The sequence below is a fragment of the Lytechinus variegatus genome, chromosome 5 (genome assembly GCF_018143015.1).
Source record: "Lytechinus variegatus isolate NC3 chromosome 5, Lvar_3.0, whole genome shotgun sequence".
Classification (NCBI taxonomy): Eukaryota; Metazoa; Echinodermata; class Echinoidea; order Temnopleuroida; family Toxopneustidae; genus Lytechinus; species Lytechinus variegatus.
Genome location: NC_054744.1, coordinates 13,858,624 through 13,873,342, shown reverse-complemented (window position 1 = coordinate 13,873,342; position 14,719 = coordinate 13,858,624). Strand labels below are relative to the sequence as shown.

Genomic DNA, 14,719 nt, shown 5'->3' with positions numbered 1-14,719 from the left:
AAGGTTGTATAATATTCCATGATATATCCCGATGCATAATAACGAATATGATCTGTTAATTAGATTCTTCAATATGGTTCCTTACTTGCATGGCGCAAACTCATCCAACATTATGATCATTCTCGAGCTGTAAAATGAGCAATAATATCATTTGACTTTATCCTACATAGTCCTTCTGGAGACTTATCCATAGTCATATCACATCATTATGGTTCCTGATTTTATCTTCTTCTGGCCGCTAAAGCTTGTAGATCTTCCATAGACAGTATTCAATCGCCACGATCTGATAAGAACCAGTCGGCGACGCCAGAATCACACAGTTTGATTGTTACGCTCATCACCAGCGGTAAGATGTGATCTGTCAAACTGTCAACCGAGCATGCTTTCACCCTACCCTAACATTTCTACTTCTTACCGGTCCTTCTATTACACATGCATTTATCAAGGTAATGCCCTTGCTTCTACAGTCAGGAGGTCGGTAACCGTGCAACTAGGAACCATGACCCACCTCCTTTCTAGCTCTCAGCATCATTTGTGTTTCCAAGAATCTACCGGGGAATGACATATCTTAACCTTGACCACATATTGAAATTTAAAACTTATGCCTATAAGTCGCCGTCGTCATCGTCAAGCGGAAGGCTGTGTAACTTGAAATGACTCAAGAGTTTTTATTTAGAAAGGAGGCCACTCCCTTCTATAATTATTTTACAACGCATTAATTCCTTGAACAGTTTTCTGAGATTTCATCTACATGTTCAGTAATGAATCATTCTACAGCTATTTGAAAATCGATAGATCATTTTTACAAGTATTTGTGCATAACGGTATATGTCTGATTCGTAAACTACAGTTATACTATATCTATTGATATACTTCCATTGACTTGTTAGCTGCCATTAGCGGTAATGAAAGTGAATTCAAATTTACCCAGACCAGACGTTCTAATTTTCACGAATCCACTTCAATGATCGATATCAATGATTTTGTGATGACTAATAATTACAAGTTAGATGAAATCGATTGCCAGACAGAAGCTATTACAACCATGGGATTGAGGCTATTACTCCCTTACTGTTTCATCTCCGGGAAGTATTGTTCGGAAAACATTATCAATATCGGAATATAGCAGAATATATTTTCCCGTTGGTCAATCCACCGAAACATTTAATGTAATTGTCAAACGTATTGATTGATTTCCATTAAGAGATCAGTCACTTCGGAGGAGACGAAAGGAGTTGTCTTATATCGTCAAATGAAGCGTTCAACAACTGTCAGACAAACAATTGAACAATATCCCTTTGCATCTAAAAGAAGCACTGTCCATGAAGACTGAGGGGGTATCTATTTCAAATATCTACACTGTGGTTCATGCATATTTTATACATAGAAGCTACTCATTCGAGCGACTTAGAAAATACTCCGATTGAGTCGATCTATTTATAATACACCAATACGTATCATTTGTAAAAAAAAATGGAATCATGTTGGTTGGACAGTAGCCAATTTTTTTTAAGTCGACTCAAGACAACCTGGCTATAGGCTGCTTTTAGTCTACAGTATTATTTAAATGTTGCTATAAACAAAGTACAGTGACATGAAATCGTGGGCACAAGACAATATCGATCAATAAGACCAATCGCTTATTACCAAGCGATACCGTAGACATGGTAGATGTGCAAAGAGTTATTTTTTCATAGAAAAGCGGTAAGTTAATTTTCATTTACAGACAGCACAAGAAGGATCAAACTCACTACCACAGAGTGGCGCTCAAATGATCACGGGCAAGTAAAAATACGCCTTCCCGATGTGTTGTGTTGATGATAATGGAAGGAAAGGTGATGAACCGAACAGCTCCTTCCCCGTTGCCAATCTTGAATTGTTGCGGAACTATAATTTTAGATTTGTGATCTCTCTAATAATAATGATAATGTAAGATCAAATTTTGATTTATTTTTAAAAAAACTGTCGGTTGTTATGCCGAACATGAACATGACATTGAGTTCTCACTTAGGTCTCATTTTGTTTCCTTGAGGCTAAATGGAAGTCACGTCTATCTCTCCATGCATCTGTGCTTCCATATGTCTCTCAATTCATGCCTCGTGTACCCCTTCGTCCTACAAACACTATAAAAGTCAAGGTTACAAGGCGTTCTAAAATCCAACTTTATCCTTTTTTACTTTATAGTCTCCGAGGTCATGTGATAACCCACATATCATATCGAAAGGTGCGAAAAACATTTCCTGGGGGCTTCAAGATTCTCAGCTACATGAAAATTCAATTTTGACGGCCCTCTTTTTTCATAAGAAACATGTTAAAGGCATGTCGGAAAGGTTTCATTTCGAAAGGTCATATGATTCAAGACTGGGCTAGATGTTGAACAAACCCCTTCCCCTCCACTCCCATATATAGGCACACTCACCCCTCCCTCCCCCCACACACACAAACAAGCGTAAACTACATTTAGCCATCCTTGATAATTATCTGGATAGCATAACAAATTACTGTTTTAATCCCTTTAATCAAGCAATATCATTTACTCCCGTGTACGAGTAAACTTAGTTCAATCTAACATTTGTCATTTTTTTCAATCTCTCTAAAGCCAAGACGAAAAAAGCTTGAATAACGAATTTACTTGAATTTTGACAGTGCCGACCTTTTATCATCACAGCATTAGCAGTACATCATTATAAAGCCATGTCGTTTTGCATGAACATAATGCAATGTATTACAAAATACAACAAGGGACCGGCCTCCTGTGAGAGTCTTATATGGCAAACAAATTATAAGCTATATTACAATTTTATTTTTCATATTATACTTCAAAACTTTAAAAGGAATAAATCTATTTTGGGTTTTCATTATGTGTTGTAAAATGCTTATATGATAAAAAAAAAGATCTACGATTTCACCATGATATCAGAAAATCAATGAGATCCAGTTTCATAGTCACGCAAGCTAAAAAGGTAGAGTTTAGATGACATAATGAGCGTTACAACTCAAATTCTAATGCATCAAAATACATTAAATACTTTATTTCTGAACATGCTTAAATGTTCATAGATACGATAAAGCTAAATCTAAAATAGCTCCCAGAAAACTCAAATGTCATGAATTCATATTTGAAGGAATTCTATTTCAATTTGACTTTATTTTACATATTTCACAATTAAACATAATACATAAACCATATGACGTCAGAAGATTCTACATGATACACTGCAATATTTTTATCCAATATCATATACCATATGGGGGCCATTATTTAAAAGCAGTTTGCTTTTTTATGGTCCTAGCCATATTTTGTTTGCATAACTATGTTTGATTTGTATATACACATTTTTATGGTTGAATAAACTTGAATTGAAAAGGCTAAGAAATGGTAATACTTCTTCATGATTTCAGTCTAAATTTCTTCGTATTCCTTAAGGTGATGCTCCGTGTTAACAATGATATGATTTAAACAGATGAAGAAAAAAATAGGAAAAAAGATTAAAAAAAAACACTGAAAATTTGATCAAAATCGGACTAGAAATTAAGAAGTCATGGCATTTTTAAATATTTACATTAGTCTGGTGAAACAGTTTTAGGCATGTGTTCATGAATATTCAATGAGCATCTTGGCGATGTCATATCCCCACTTGTTCTTTTGTATGTTATTATATGAAATTAGGTTTATTCAATTTTTTTCTACCAAGAACTGAAAAAGTGGATTGACAACCAATTTAGTGCATTAGATATTCATTGCTGCAACTTATTTCATTATAAAGGAGACACATTATTCAAACATGTATGAAGAAATGAAACATTTATGATTTCACGTAATAACATGAGAAAAGTGAAAGTGGGGATGTGACATCATGAGCCCACCTAATGAATTTTCGTGTTGTGGTGCATAAATACTATTTTCACAAAATATTAAAACTTTAAAATTCAATAACTTCGTTATTTGTTATCCGATTTTGATGAAAATTTTCAGAATTTTCTTTGTGTATTTTACTCTATTTGTCTAGATATAAATATTTTCAGCCCGGACTATCCCTTTAATTTCATATATTTCCTGTCTACAATCTTTGTGTTTGCTTCACATCACCGGTGCATTATCAGGAGTCAACAGACAACTTGAAACTTCAATGTTGTGAATTCTAATTTGGGAGAAGTTTACATATTTTTTACCGTCCAAACTCTGGTAAAGCACTTGATGTTACGCTCTGTCGCAGCTGCTCGTGGCATAGATGCCAAGTGATCTTCAAAATGGCAGTTGCCTCGTTCTTCATTTCTCACTTGACTGCTGATTCGCTCATTAATGTTCCAGAATTCCGCTCTTTTCACTTCGATGCCCACCGTGAATTGCCTTCATTTTATCATTTTCTGAAGATCGTAAGTGTTAAGGACCCCGAACATCCCTAAGACCTCCATAATTTCGATGAATAGTAGAGTGTTTAATCACCGTGTAAACATCAAAATGGTAACACCACCCTATGTGATGTAATAAAGTCACTATTATGATCTGTTTTGATATCTGAAATGTTGATTCGCTGCAATGATATGATTAGAGCTTTCTTGAAATACATTTCTTATGGGATGTAAATTAGGTATCAACAAATAGCACAATGAAAGTTAAGATAGAAAATCAGGCTTTGATGCATAACATCTGCGACCATTTATTCCAAATGTTCTTCGTAATCTCATAATCTGCTAGCTATGCCAATGATTATTCATAACATCTTAAGGGTATTTCCAATCATAATGAAAATAAGATTTACTGAAGTTTGACCATTATTATACTTATTTGTTTAAGATATTTTCATCTTTGAGACAATTAATGATTGACTTCTTAAAACTTGTTAGCTTCACAAATCGCTCACCAACAAACCATTAATTAAAGAGCTACACACTCAGAATACATTTATTTCATAGTACATCTCAATGGATATACCATACATCCCTGTCGTATTCGCATTGTTTGGATTAATAAGTGATAGTTTATATAACATATTTACTGATCTTGCAGATTGTGTAATATTACTTTCAAGGTAACTTGGTAAGAGATATGTCTCATACGATATTGGTTTTCACTACCTAATTAAATCACATTTTTACTGTATAAAAATCTACAAGAAACACTTCCACTTCCATGACTTCTCACATACCAAACCGGGTTGACAGTAATTTCCTTGATATCACAACGTCATTCAAATAAACTACATTTTCCCTTTCCTCAACTCTTATAGTGCTGGTATAAAGCTGCTGGAAGGATGGTTTTGAGTCGATCAGCGATGCCTGATCACTCTTGCAGACTTCTATCTCTAGTTATGGTAGTGAAGAAAAGCAGTTGATAACCTAATTAAAGTTTCGATCCATTAGTGCTTCTTCTACGATGATCGCTGATGACAGACAGGTGAGAATATCTCTATGGAGAACTGCTAACCCCTAACATGCCGGGGATATTAAAGCCCTATGTGATTTATGTACATATGGAGGTGAATTACCAACCTCTGTATGTTCATTGGAAAGTAAAGGTTTAATGTGGCCGAGGGCCCTCTAAAAGTTATTAGTAATAACAGACGCTAAGAGTTTATGACAAACTATAGCCTACAACCGAATACAGCATTATCAACAATTGATAAAGTACATGTAGCTCATGACGGTAGAATGTAATTTGCTATGAAAGACAAAATATTTTGATTAAAAGAAAATCCGGTTTATGACAGGCTGTCTACATGTACAATGATTTTGAGCACCGGTTCTAATTTGCACCGTCAGATCGCAGGGGCCGCGGAAACGGGGTGGGGGCTTGAACCCTCCCCCCCTCCACTTTTTTTTTCAAAAACCGTGAACAAAAACGTAAAAATTACCATGTGATTGTGATTTTTGTTTCTTCCGCGGTCCCTGGATCGTTGAAAGTAGGTTTTATGTTGGTTATTTCTATCAAAATATATGCAAAAACCTTCATGATACGATCATTGTGAACGTAGAAATTCTGTATCTGTACCCAGTGAAGTTCTGCTCGAAATGATAGGCCCTAGTAAAAAAAAATCCAGACCTTTTTTTTAATCCACAAAAGTATGCGACTTACTCAGCATGAAACCACCACTAAAACCCGGTACCACCCGGTCACGATATCCGCTATAAATCTACGTTAGATGTGGACTGCCTGGGTGAATGTACAAGCCAGATGGTAGAAACAGTAGGGCGCCACCATCTGATAGCCTTGTCATCATCCGAAAGGCTTATTCTAGGGCTAATTCGATACAGATTCAAGGTCCATCTTCTGATGAGATGGGTTGAGTCTGTCTTCTGGACGATGGAGTTTTCTCCAACGTAAACATCATGACCATACACCATAGACGGACCTGCTAACCAAGATCAGATGGGTGTAAGTGTCCTCTCACTAATTATTATCCTTGGGTTCAAAGACTATACAAAAAAACATAACCATGTTTCCCTTCAGTAGATGACCCACCAGCAGTGGTCGACCATTAACATGAAAAATCTGCATGTACTTTGATGATAATAATTATTGATGTATAATTCTTAAAATCGAAATGGGGAACCAGCTCTTGTAAGTACTTGAAGACCTATTATGCTACGTGGTGCAACTCTCTAATCTTACCAAATAGGAAAATGCCAAACTGATCGCGTCTTTCGGATGGTGACGTTAAAGGTCGGTCCCATGCAGACGTGAATAATCTCGCACATCTGTAAACCAAATCACAAGCACACACTCACATGCACTCATCATCAATGACTTCTGAGTCTGATTTTTAGATCTGCATGTTTACATCTTACTACAAATCATATACATACTGAATGGTATTAGAGTTGGAACATCTCTATCGAGTTCAACGCAAATAAGTCACTGATTTTTTCCCCCATCGATTCCCTACACTCTAAACACAAATCAGTCAAAAATGACTAGTTAATAGAGTCAGCTGGGTGTAACTGTTATTCTAGTCATATTTGACTATTTTCTAGTCGCATTTTACTAGAACAGAGTTATTTCTAACTAGAATATATGTCAGAAATGAGACTAGCATTCACTTGCACCCAGCTGACTGCTTGTCTAGTCAATTTGACTGATTTGTTTGAAGAGTGTATGTATTCATTGATTATGATACGACGAAATGGAAATTATGTCTCTCCTGATATTATAGTAATCTAACACCTTTGATCTTGTATTGATCATGAATCGTGATGCATCGGATATAAATCATAGATGAGTGAATTTTTATATACACTTAAACATTAAAATAAGGTGTTACCGTTCAAAAAAAATTGTAAAAATGTACCAGAATTTCGTTTAATTGTGAACTACATGTAGGTCGGACACACATTCCTTGGCTATTTTGATCCATCTTTTTTCCATTTGCGATAATAAAAGGAATATCTTTAGCATGAAACGTAACGATCAAGATTAAAAGTAAATGCTCATGGGGAAAACTGAAATGGGAGCAACTTTGGGGGTCTTGATAATGAGCGTGCACGCGTCAGGAGATGGTCTAAATAGAGAAAGTACTGTCGTTTCATGGATTGTCCTATATTTAGATCAAGGAAACAAGCTAATCTAACCTGACCTGGCTGAATCTACGAGTATTGACCAGTGTATACAGCTAGGGTAGGGCAAGCATGAGCGTAAAACGGTCATCAGAATATGGTGTAGTAGTAGTACTCCTGGCTAGCTGGTGGACGGAGCAGCATAGCGATGGAGGAAGATATTCAAATCAAACAACAGCATTTCGATCGGGCTCGGGGTCTATATACGGCGACCAAAGGCATCCAAAAGCGCGAGATTTCCACGTCCCATATCGATCACGTTGGCCCGAAATCTAAACATGTGTCAGCCTACGTTAGCCAATACATGCATGCAGCGTGTTTTTCAATTGCGTTTCTCCCCATTTTCAGATTTAAACAAGAAGTAATAAAAAATATTTAATTGAAAATATATTATTTCAAAATACTTTATTAAAAGTCAGTGAAGATTATGAGCAATGTTTGATATGTCTAGTAGGCCTATCATAATATTCTCAGATTTTTATAAAATATACGACCAAGAGTAGATATTTACTGTATTAAGAAGGACATCATATGGCGTTTTGAAAATGTGATCACTTCTGCCAGTGTGTAGTCTCTGTCATGAAGGTAATCGTATGTCATTTTTTTTTTTGGGGGGGGGGAATTAAGTTTCACGGACCTTTCGGCAAATTCACCATATTCAATCACCTAGTGAAGATGAACAGAATAAATTTATTTGAGACTCTCAAGTCTCTTCATCGGTGCCTGAAGATACATCTCAGGTTAGAATACCTTTCATAATTTGTGTGTCCATCTCACCACATACCAGCGTATGAACTGTTCATAACCTCAGGCTTGGGATTAAACGTACAACCGCCAAGCACTCAACGAACACTCAAGATGGCCGCCACTATTGTGTGCGTGAATAATAGAGGGTTACACAAAAGGACGAAATCAATACATATCAGCTGTTATTAAGAGGTCTCTGTGATCAACAAAACCTCGCTATACTACTCTCTCCTTGGACCAACAGTTATTATGAATCGTCAGATGCGACATGTATACGTCTGCATTGTTTGTGTATATAGGCATCACAATCTTCAATATCAAAATGTACTTTATACAAGTAAGCAGTATTGGAGCCCCTGTGCGAGAGTAATTACCCATTGATACCAATATCGTAATGGCTTCCATGAGGAATTTAAGAGAGATATCATGTGTGAAATCTGTATATTATTTGAAGAATTGTAATTGACCAATTTATTATATTCCAATAAATCATAAAAATGAAGAAAAAAAATCTACCTGAAAATGATTTTCCACTGTAATTTCAAAAGAAATATGGACTGTACTCCCAAATGAATCTCGTATGTTGGTAAAATATGTGTTGGAAACAATTACGATACAAGGGGAGACAGGTCACACTTCGCAGACATGGCATATTTAAGGCATTAAGGTTCACTGTCTTCATTTTCATCTTATCATGATATGCTCTGACGTACTTACCCAGTTTCGCTACCTTGTTAACTAGAGCGAAACATTTTCTTCCCAAACAACCTACTTCGATTTCGATTAGGGATGCATATCCAGAAGATCTCACTTTTAAATCTAGACTATAACACTTGAATTGAACAAACAATATTGTCAGCCTTCTTATCATACCATATATATATATATATTCATATTTTATCTAACTCCATCGATAAACACGTATTTACATGTGGTTCTGATAAAGTAGGGTTGTAAATAAAGGCCATATGTTTCAGGGATGGGTTACCCTGGAGGCATACCACATAGGAATAGAAGTGCCATCAACGACATCCTATATCTTGGCCGAGTTATAGGGCGAGGTTTCAGGTTGAAAAGTTTAATTTCGATAAATTTTTTACAACACACAAGAAATTGCTTCTCGTACTGGAAGGGGTCAAAACGAAGGCCTACAATACCTATAGTAGAAAATGAAGCCTTTTGATAGCTTCCGTAAATCTTGTAAATATGAAATGCAATTTTCTGTCAGAGGGCTGAGAGCCCCCCCCCCCCTCCCTTTTTCCTCCCGTGTTTCTTCCAAAATGATCTGGTAGAAATCATTTAGGCTACCCAACTAGTATGTCCAATCAGGGATCAGTCTAATAATTGAATCTATTTAAAAAGTGGCCTATTGTTATCAAAGTGGAAAAGGGGCCTAAAGTTTAATTGCTTTTGGTTTGGGTTACATACTCTCATAGCATTCTGCCACCACCCAATCTTTTGATGAGTGTGCCAGCCTTTGCAAACCTGTATCGGAATGGGTGAACGTTCATGGCATTTTACACCACGTTAATCAAAGCTCGTTCACAGGAGACCGATGAAGCAGAAAGCTGGGTTTGAGCCCTGGACATGCAGCTAGCTCCACATCTAGATTAGATGGTCCGTGTATGAAGCCTTGGTTCGCTCTACTTGAGATGAGATGCATTTTTTTTTCTCTCTCAAGCTGGTAATTTTATGACACTTAATTTAGAGATACCCGATACCGATCTGGTTGATCCTTTTTCCTTCAATTCATCTCTCTCACTCATTCTTTCAATATCTCGTTAAAAAGTGAGAGGAGAGTGATGTAAAAACTCAATTTTTCTAAAGTAAAAATTTCAATGGAATTTTCGTGTTGCTAAAATGTAGAATATATGTTTTCCACACATGGAACACGTACTGCATCGGCCTGCGTGCTTATACCTAATATTAAATATATAATATGTGATAATTTCTGTCAATATTGGGACGTTTGCAGTGCTGATATTTTGCTGATATTTCGAGGGCTAATCTACACTTGAAACACTGCACGCACACTTCTGAATGTCAACACACATCCATGTATGTGAGACACCATTATCAGTAATCTGGGTCAATCATATTTGTCATATTATTACCAATTTCGATCGTGCCTGCATGTGATCGACTGTTTCCGAATCACATTTTGTCTTAAATTAATTCTCAAGCTAAGTATACCGGAAACAAGCTTGATGGGACGTCGTCGTGCTCCATCACGACCTAACGGGCAATGTCGTTAAGTGAAGGGAAGATTGGTTAGTATGTTCTTGAAAATGTTCAGGTCTTGCTCTTTGCAATTGCGAAGTTTAAAGGTGTGACAGCTCAACGATGTATCTGTCCAGCGATTAGTCATGTGAATAGAGTGTGCTCGACTAAAAATCGGCAGACGAATGACATTTTACACACTCACGATTCCCTCAACCTGTAAATAAACAGGCTGTAAGCAAAAAGAAAAGTTCAGGGATTCATCTTTCAAACCGATATTTTGGGCGCCATTTAGGTTAAAGGAAAATGCCTGCTTACATGTTTTACTGGCTTCCTGCACAGATAGATAAAGGTTATTTTTGTTTCATTAAATTGAAAATTGATTGACAATTATACAGACATTTTAATTATCAGAACTTCAAGTTGCTCAAAGAACACGCTAGATTGAATTAAAAAAAGAAAGAGGGGTTAAAGTGAGAAAATAAAAAGGTGGATGAGTATTAAAGAGAGAAAAACATGTCATCGTTACTTTGCCCCATCAACCCCATTAGACTACAGGGGCACATCCCCTGCACAGAATAGGAACATGAAAATGTATCGCGGTCGATTATCATGATTACCAATGGATGTCAACTTATGATGTTGCTAAAAGAACGTGAGATTATAGATAATAAGATCATCGATATTATCGATGTTTATTAATGATGAATCTGAATGAAATAGGGTCACTGTCCCGACAAAATTCAATTTCAATTTTCAATTACAGATCTCATAATAGCCATGAATCTCTCAATAGCTTTATGTTCATAGAACACGCGAGTGAAGTATTTCCAGTTTCGGTGAACAGAAATTCATTTCAACATCAACGTGATCAACAATGTTAGCTAATGTTGGTTTTATCATACTTCATTATTTATCAACAATTATTATTTATAAAGATATTGCAACTCTTTTTTATAACTACTAATATCACTAAATACCAAGAATATCAGTGATTCTAGTACTTACTGTTATTATCTTCATCATTAAGACTAATATGCAATTTCCATAACCATTCGCTCATACCCTGGAAACAATCGAATCCACGCATGTATTCCTCTGATGAACAAACATGCTAAGTCAAACTTTAAAGAAGTTTGACTTAGCAATTTTGTATACAAATACCCATTAACAATGCATGATCATAAATTGTGATCTCCTTAATTCTAGTGTGACATAAGAATCAGTTTTGTTGCAACTCATTATACTGAAAGATGACACAGTTATAATAACGCACCGGCATAAGTTTAATGGATGAATAAACCTTGTAATGACAATATTCACCTGATTACAATGCAGAACCTGTTTTTTTAGAGTGAATAAAATCGGAAATCTTTCTCTCGCCTTCAAACCAAATGTTTCTGTAAGTTTAAAAGTATCTTTCATACAAGAAAGTCGAAAGTCCCCATCATGGCCGTCATAAAAATAGCGTAAACTTCGTGATGAGTTGCAACGTTTTGAGTAAGCATTATAATATAAAAGTTTTTAAGAACATAACCCAAATACAAGAAAAAGTTTTATGCAATACAAGAGCGATTTTTTTTTACACTTTCTACAATTTTTGACCACCAAACATGAACAAGTTGCAACCTATTCCAAGTTATGCTTCCACAATATTTTAGATCTCATATGGTATATAACACGACCATGACAGCAAGAGAATCTCTATAAAATTGAAGCTGTGTATCAGCATTTCGACGGTGAGTGCAAATACGAGCCTTTCTTTGGAGGAAGTCTTACACAATATCGAAATGTTTTACTTACGGATTATACAGTTTGCTCTAAATCTTGAGTTCAACACGTTTGGAGGACTCTTGTTGTCCATCACGTTAGCTGAGAAGACAGGGCTCTTGTTTTATCATTACCGTGGGAGCATTTCATGAAACGAATCAGTGAGTTTATTTTTATAAGCTACCGAAATCCATGTATCTCATTGGCTGAAAGCAAATTAGTCATTGAAAGTCCCCGGTCAAATTCTTTATGAATTGCTCCCCAGAAATCGACTGTAAAAACTTCATTTCCATGTCACTTATGAATGATATACGTTTAAATCAAGTCAACTGATATTTTTATTATCCATTTTTAAATGAGCACCAAAACTATGCATTGAATTTCCAAGCCTTACATTAAAGCAGCGCTATAATCCATTAATACATGTATATACATGTATATATATATATATATACATGTATTTTAATTTAAGATTAAAGTATCGAGATGACGTCCCCTATATTGATACCTATATGATGGACAACATGCCGACATTATGTCTGTCGGTGATCAGGATGATAAGGTCTAAAAGGTTTTTATCAAAGTAACAACTGGGGATATCGAGGAATATCCATTGAGTTAATTACCGGGGGTCAATTACACGTCTCAAAACCATGTGTGAAAAGATGAGCACTGAAAGATCTAATCAGGGCTGACCAACAACTTAATGTGTTCAGAAGCAAAAGGACAGTAACTGCATTAATTAGATTACGATTGGAGTACATCTGCAGTCTGAACAGATTATGAAACTAAAGGTAACAAAAAAATCTAGAATACATTAAAATATACACATTCCATGTACTCATGTATAAAGTCATGCTGGAGAAGAAGAAACCAATATAAAGAGTCATTGTTTGATTTAACATTGTTATATTTATAATGTCAAGATGACGGTATGTTATAATTTCTACAAACCAAACACTTCTTGTTCAATTATTAACCAAGACCGACAAATATATATTAATAGATTATTGGGTAACAAAATGATTATCCTGAAGTAGCCTATGTTTCTTACAACCGAATCTAATTATCAAGGGCATCACGATATTTCAAAATGAATGAAATTAGAATATATCATAAGCTACTGCACAAGAAGACCATACACTCTAAAAACACTGAGTAAAATTCTACCCAATATTGAGTAAAAAGGGGACATGCATGTTTGCTGGGTATTTTTTCACCCCATATTGGGCTATTTCAACACAACATTGCGTAACATGTACCAAATATTGGGTATGTTTTTACCCAACCAGCATGCATGTTCCCAATTAACCCAATATTGTGTAAACCTTTTTTAGAGTGTACGGACTACTAAATTGTTTAATATTTCATGAACTGCAACAGAAAATTCCATCTTTGAGTGGATATAATAATCATACATGTACAGTAAAAATGTGTCTCTTTCCCCATTCCTTTCAAACTATCTTACATCCCCCGTACAACCTGCACATTACTAATACAAGGGATTACACTTGGCTCAATACATTCGTGTACAAACAGTACTTAAGATTATTTAAATCCCCACCCTTTAATGACCATGATCTGATGATAGGCTTACCTGTCGGGCTCGTCATTGCTTTCCAGATTAATAATTCCTTGTTTAATTTCCTAAAAATGGGTAAAAAATCGAGATCTTTCCTGTCTAGCAACGCCAACGAATCGGAGAAAGTTACATCGTATACATGTCTGTATATGTCCTCACGTATTCAAAAAGTTGTTTTTAAATATCGTCCTTATGTCCAGAGATAATTCGTTGACCGAATGAAAGGGGTGAACACAATAGCCTAGTGGCGTCCCGAGATACGTAGTAACGTATACATGGTACGTACTTGTGAAAAGGCTCACCCTCTAAGCAGACATCCCAGGCTCGTCCACCAGTCGTTTAGAACTTTGATGCTTTTTGAGAATCGTATATCGCTCTCAGTTACTTGACTTTGCCATTTCTGTATGTTTCGCCCATTTATTTTGATTTTATACTGTATTTTTTGGTTCCATCAAAGTTAGCTACTTGACGTATGCTTTGTTAGAAAACAATTATATGCATATTGCTTTATGATCAAGGGAGAGAAAATGAATCTGAGATAGAAATGTTCCTGTGGTATTCGGTAGTCATACTAAAAAATCAACCCCTTTAAAACAACTTTACACTAATTAATGATACTCTAAGCCAATGAAAGTATTTCTGACGACTGGAACTTTCTTGTGATATCATCTATTTATTTTATTTTATTTGGATCAACTGGTGACGAGACTAGTACATATAGCTTATGGGGTGATAATCGAACCATTACTTTGCGATAACGGTGAGCTCACCGAGCAATGATTCCTCATCAAGAGTAGATAAATTCAAATCAATACGGATTAGTCGCACATTTTGTTTGTCTCTTCG

The 14,719-nt window shown here is 35.8% G+C and overlaps 1 protein-coding gene across 2 annotated transcripts in view; it reads right to left on the bottom strand.

Moving 5' to 3' along the window:
• Positions 1-14,139, bottom strand: part of LOC121415499 (neuronal acetylcholine receptor subunit beta-4-like) — a 38,044-nt gene extending 23,905 nt beyond the window's left edge. The window contains exon 1 of one of the 2 annotated variants that reach the window (XM_041608700.1): positions 13,889-14,139. In XM_041608700.1, the coding sequence (XP_041464634.1) occupies positions 13,889-13,904 (16 nt within the window). In that variant the 5' untranslated portion in view covers positions 13,905-14,139. Of the gene's footprint in view, positions 1-85; positions 120-13,888 lie in introns of those variants that run through there. The other variant, XM_041608699.1, reaches the window with a different exon arrangement.
• Between the last annotated feature and the right edge of the window lie 580 nt (positions 14,140-14,719).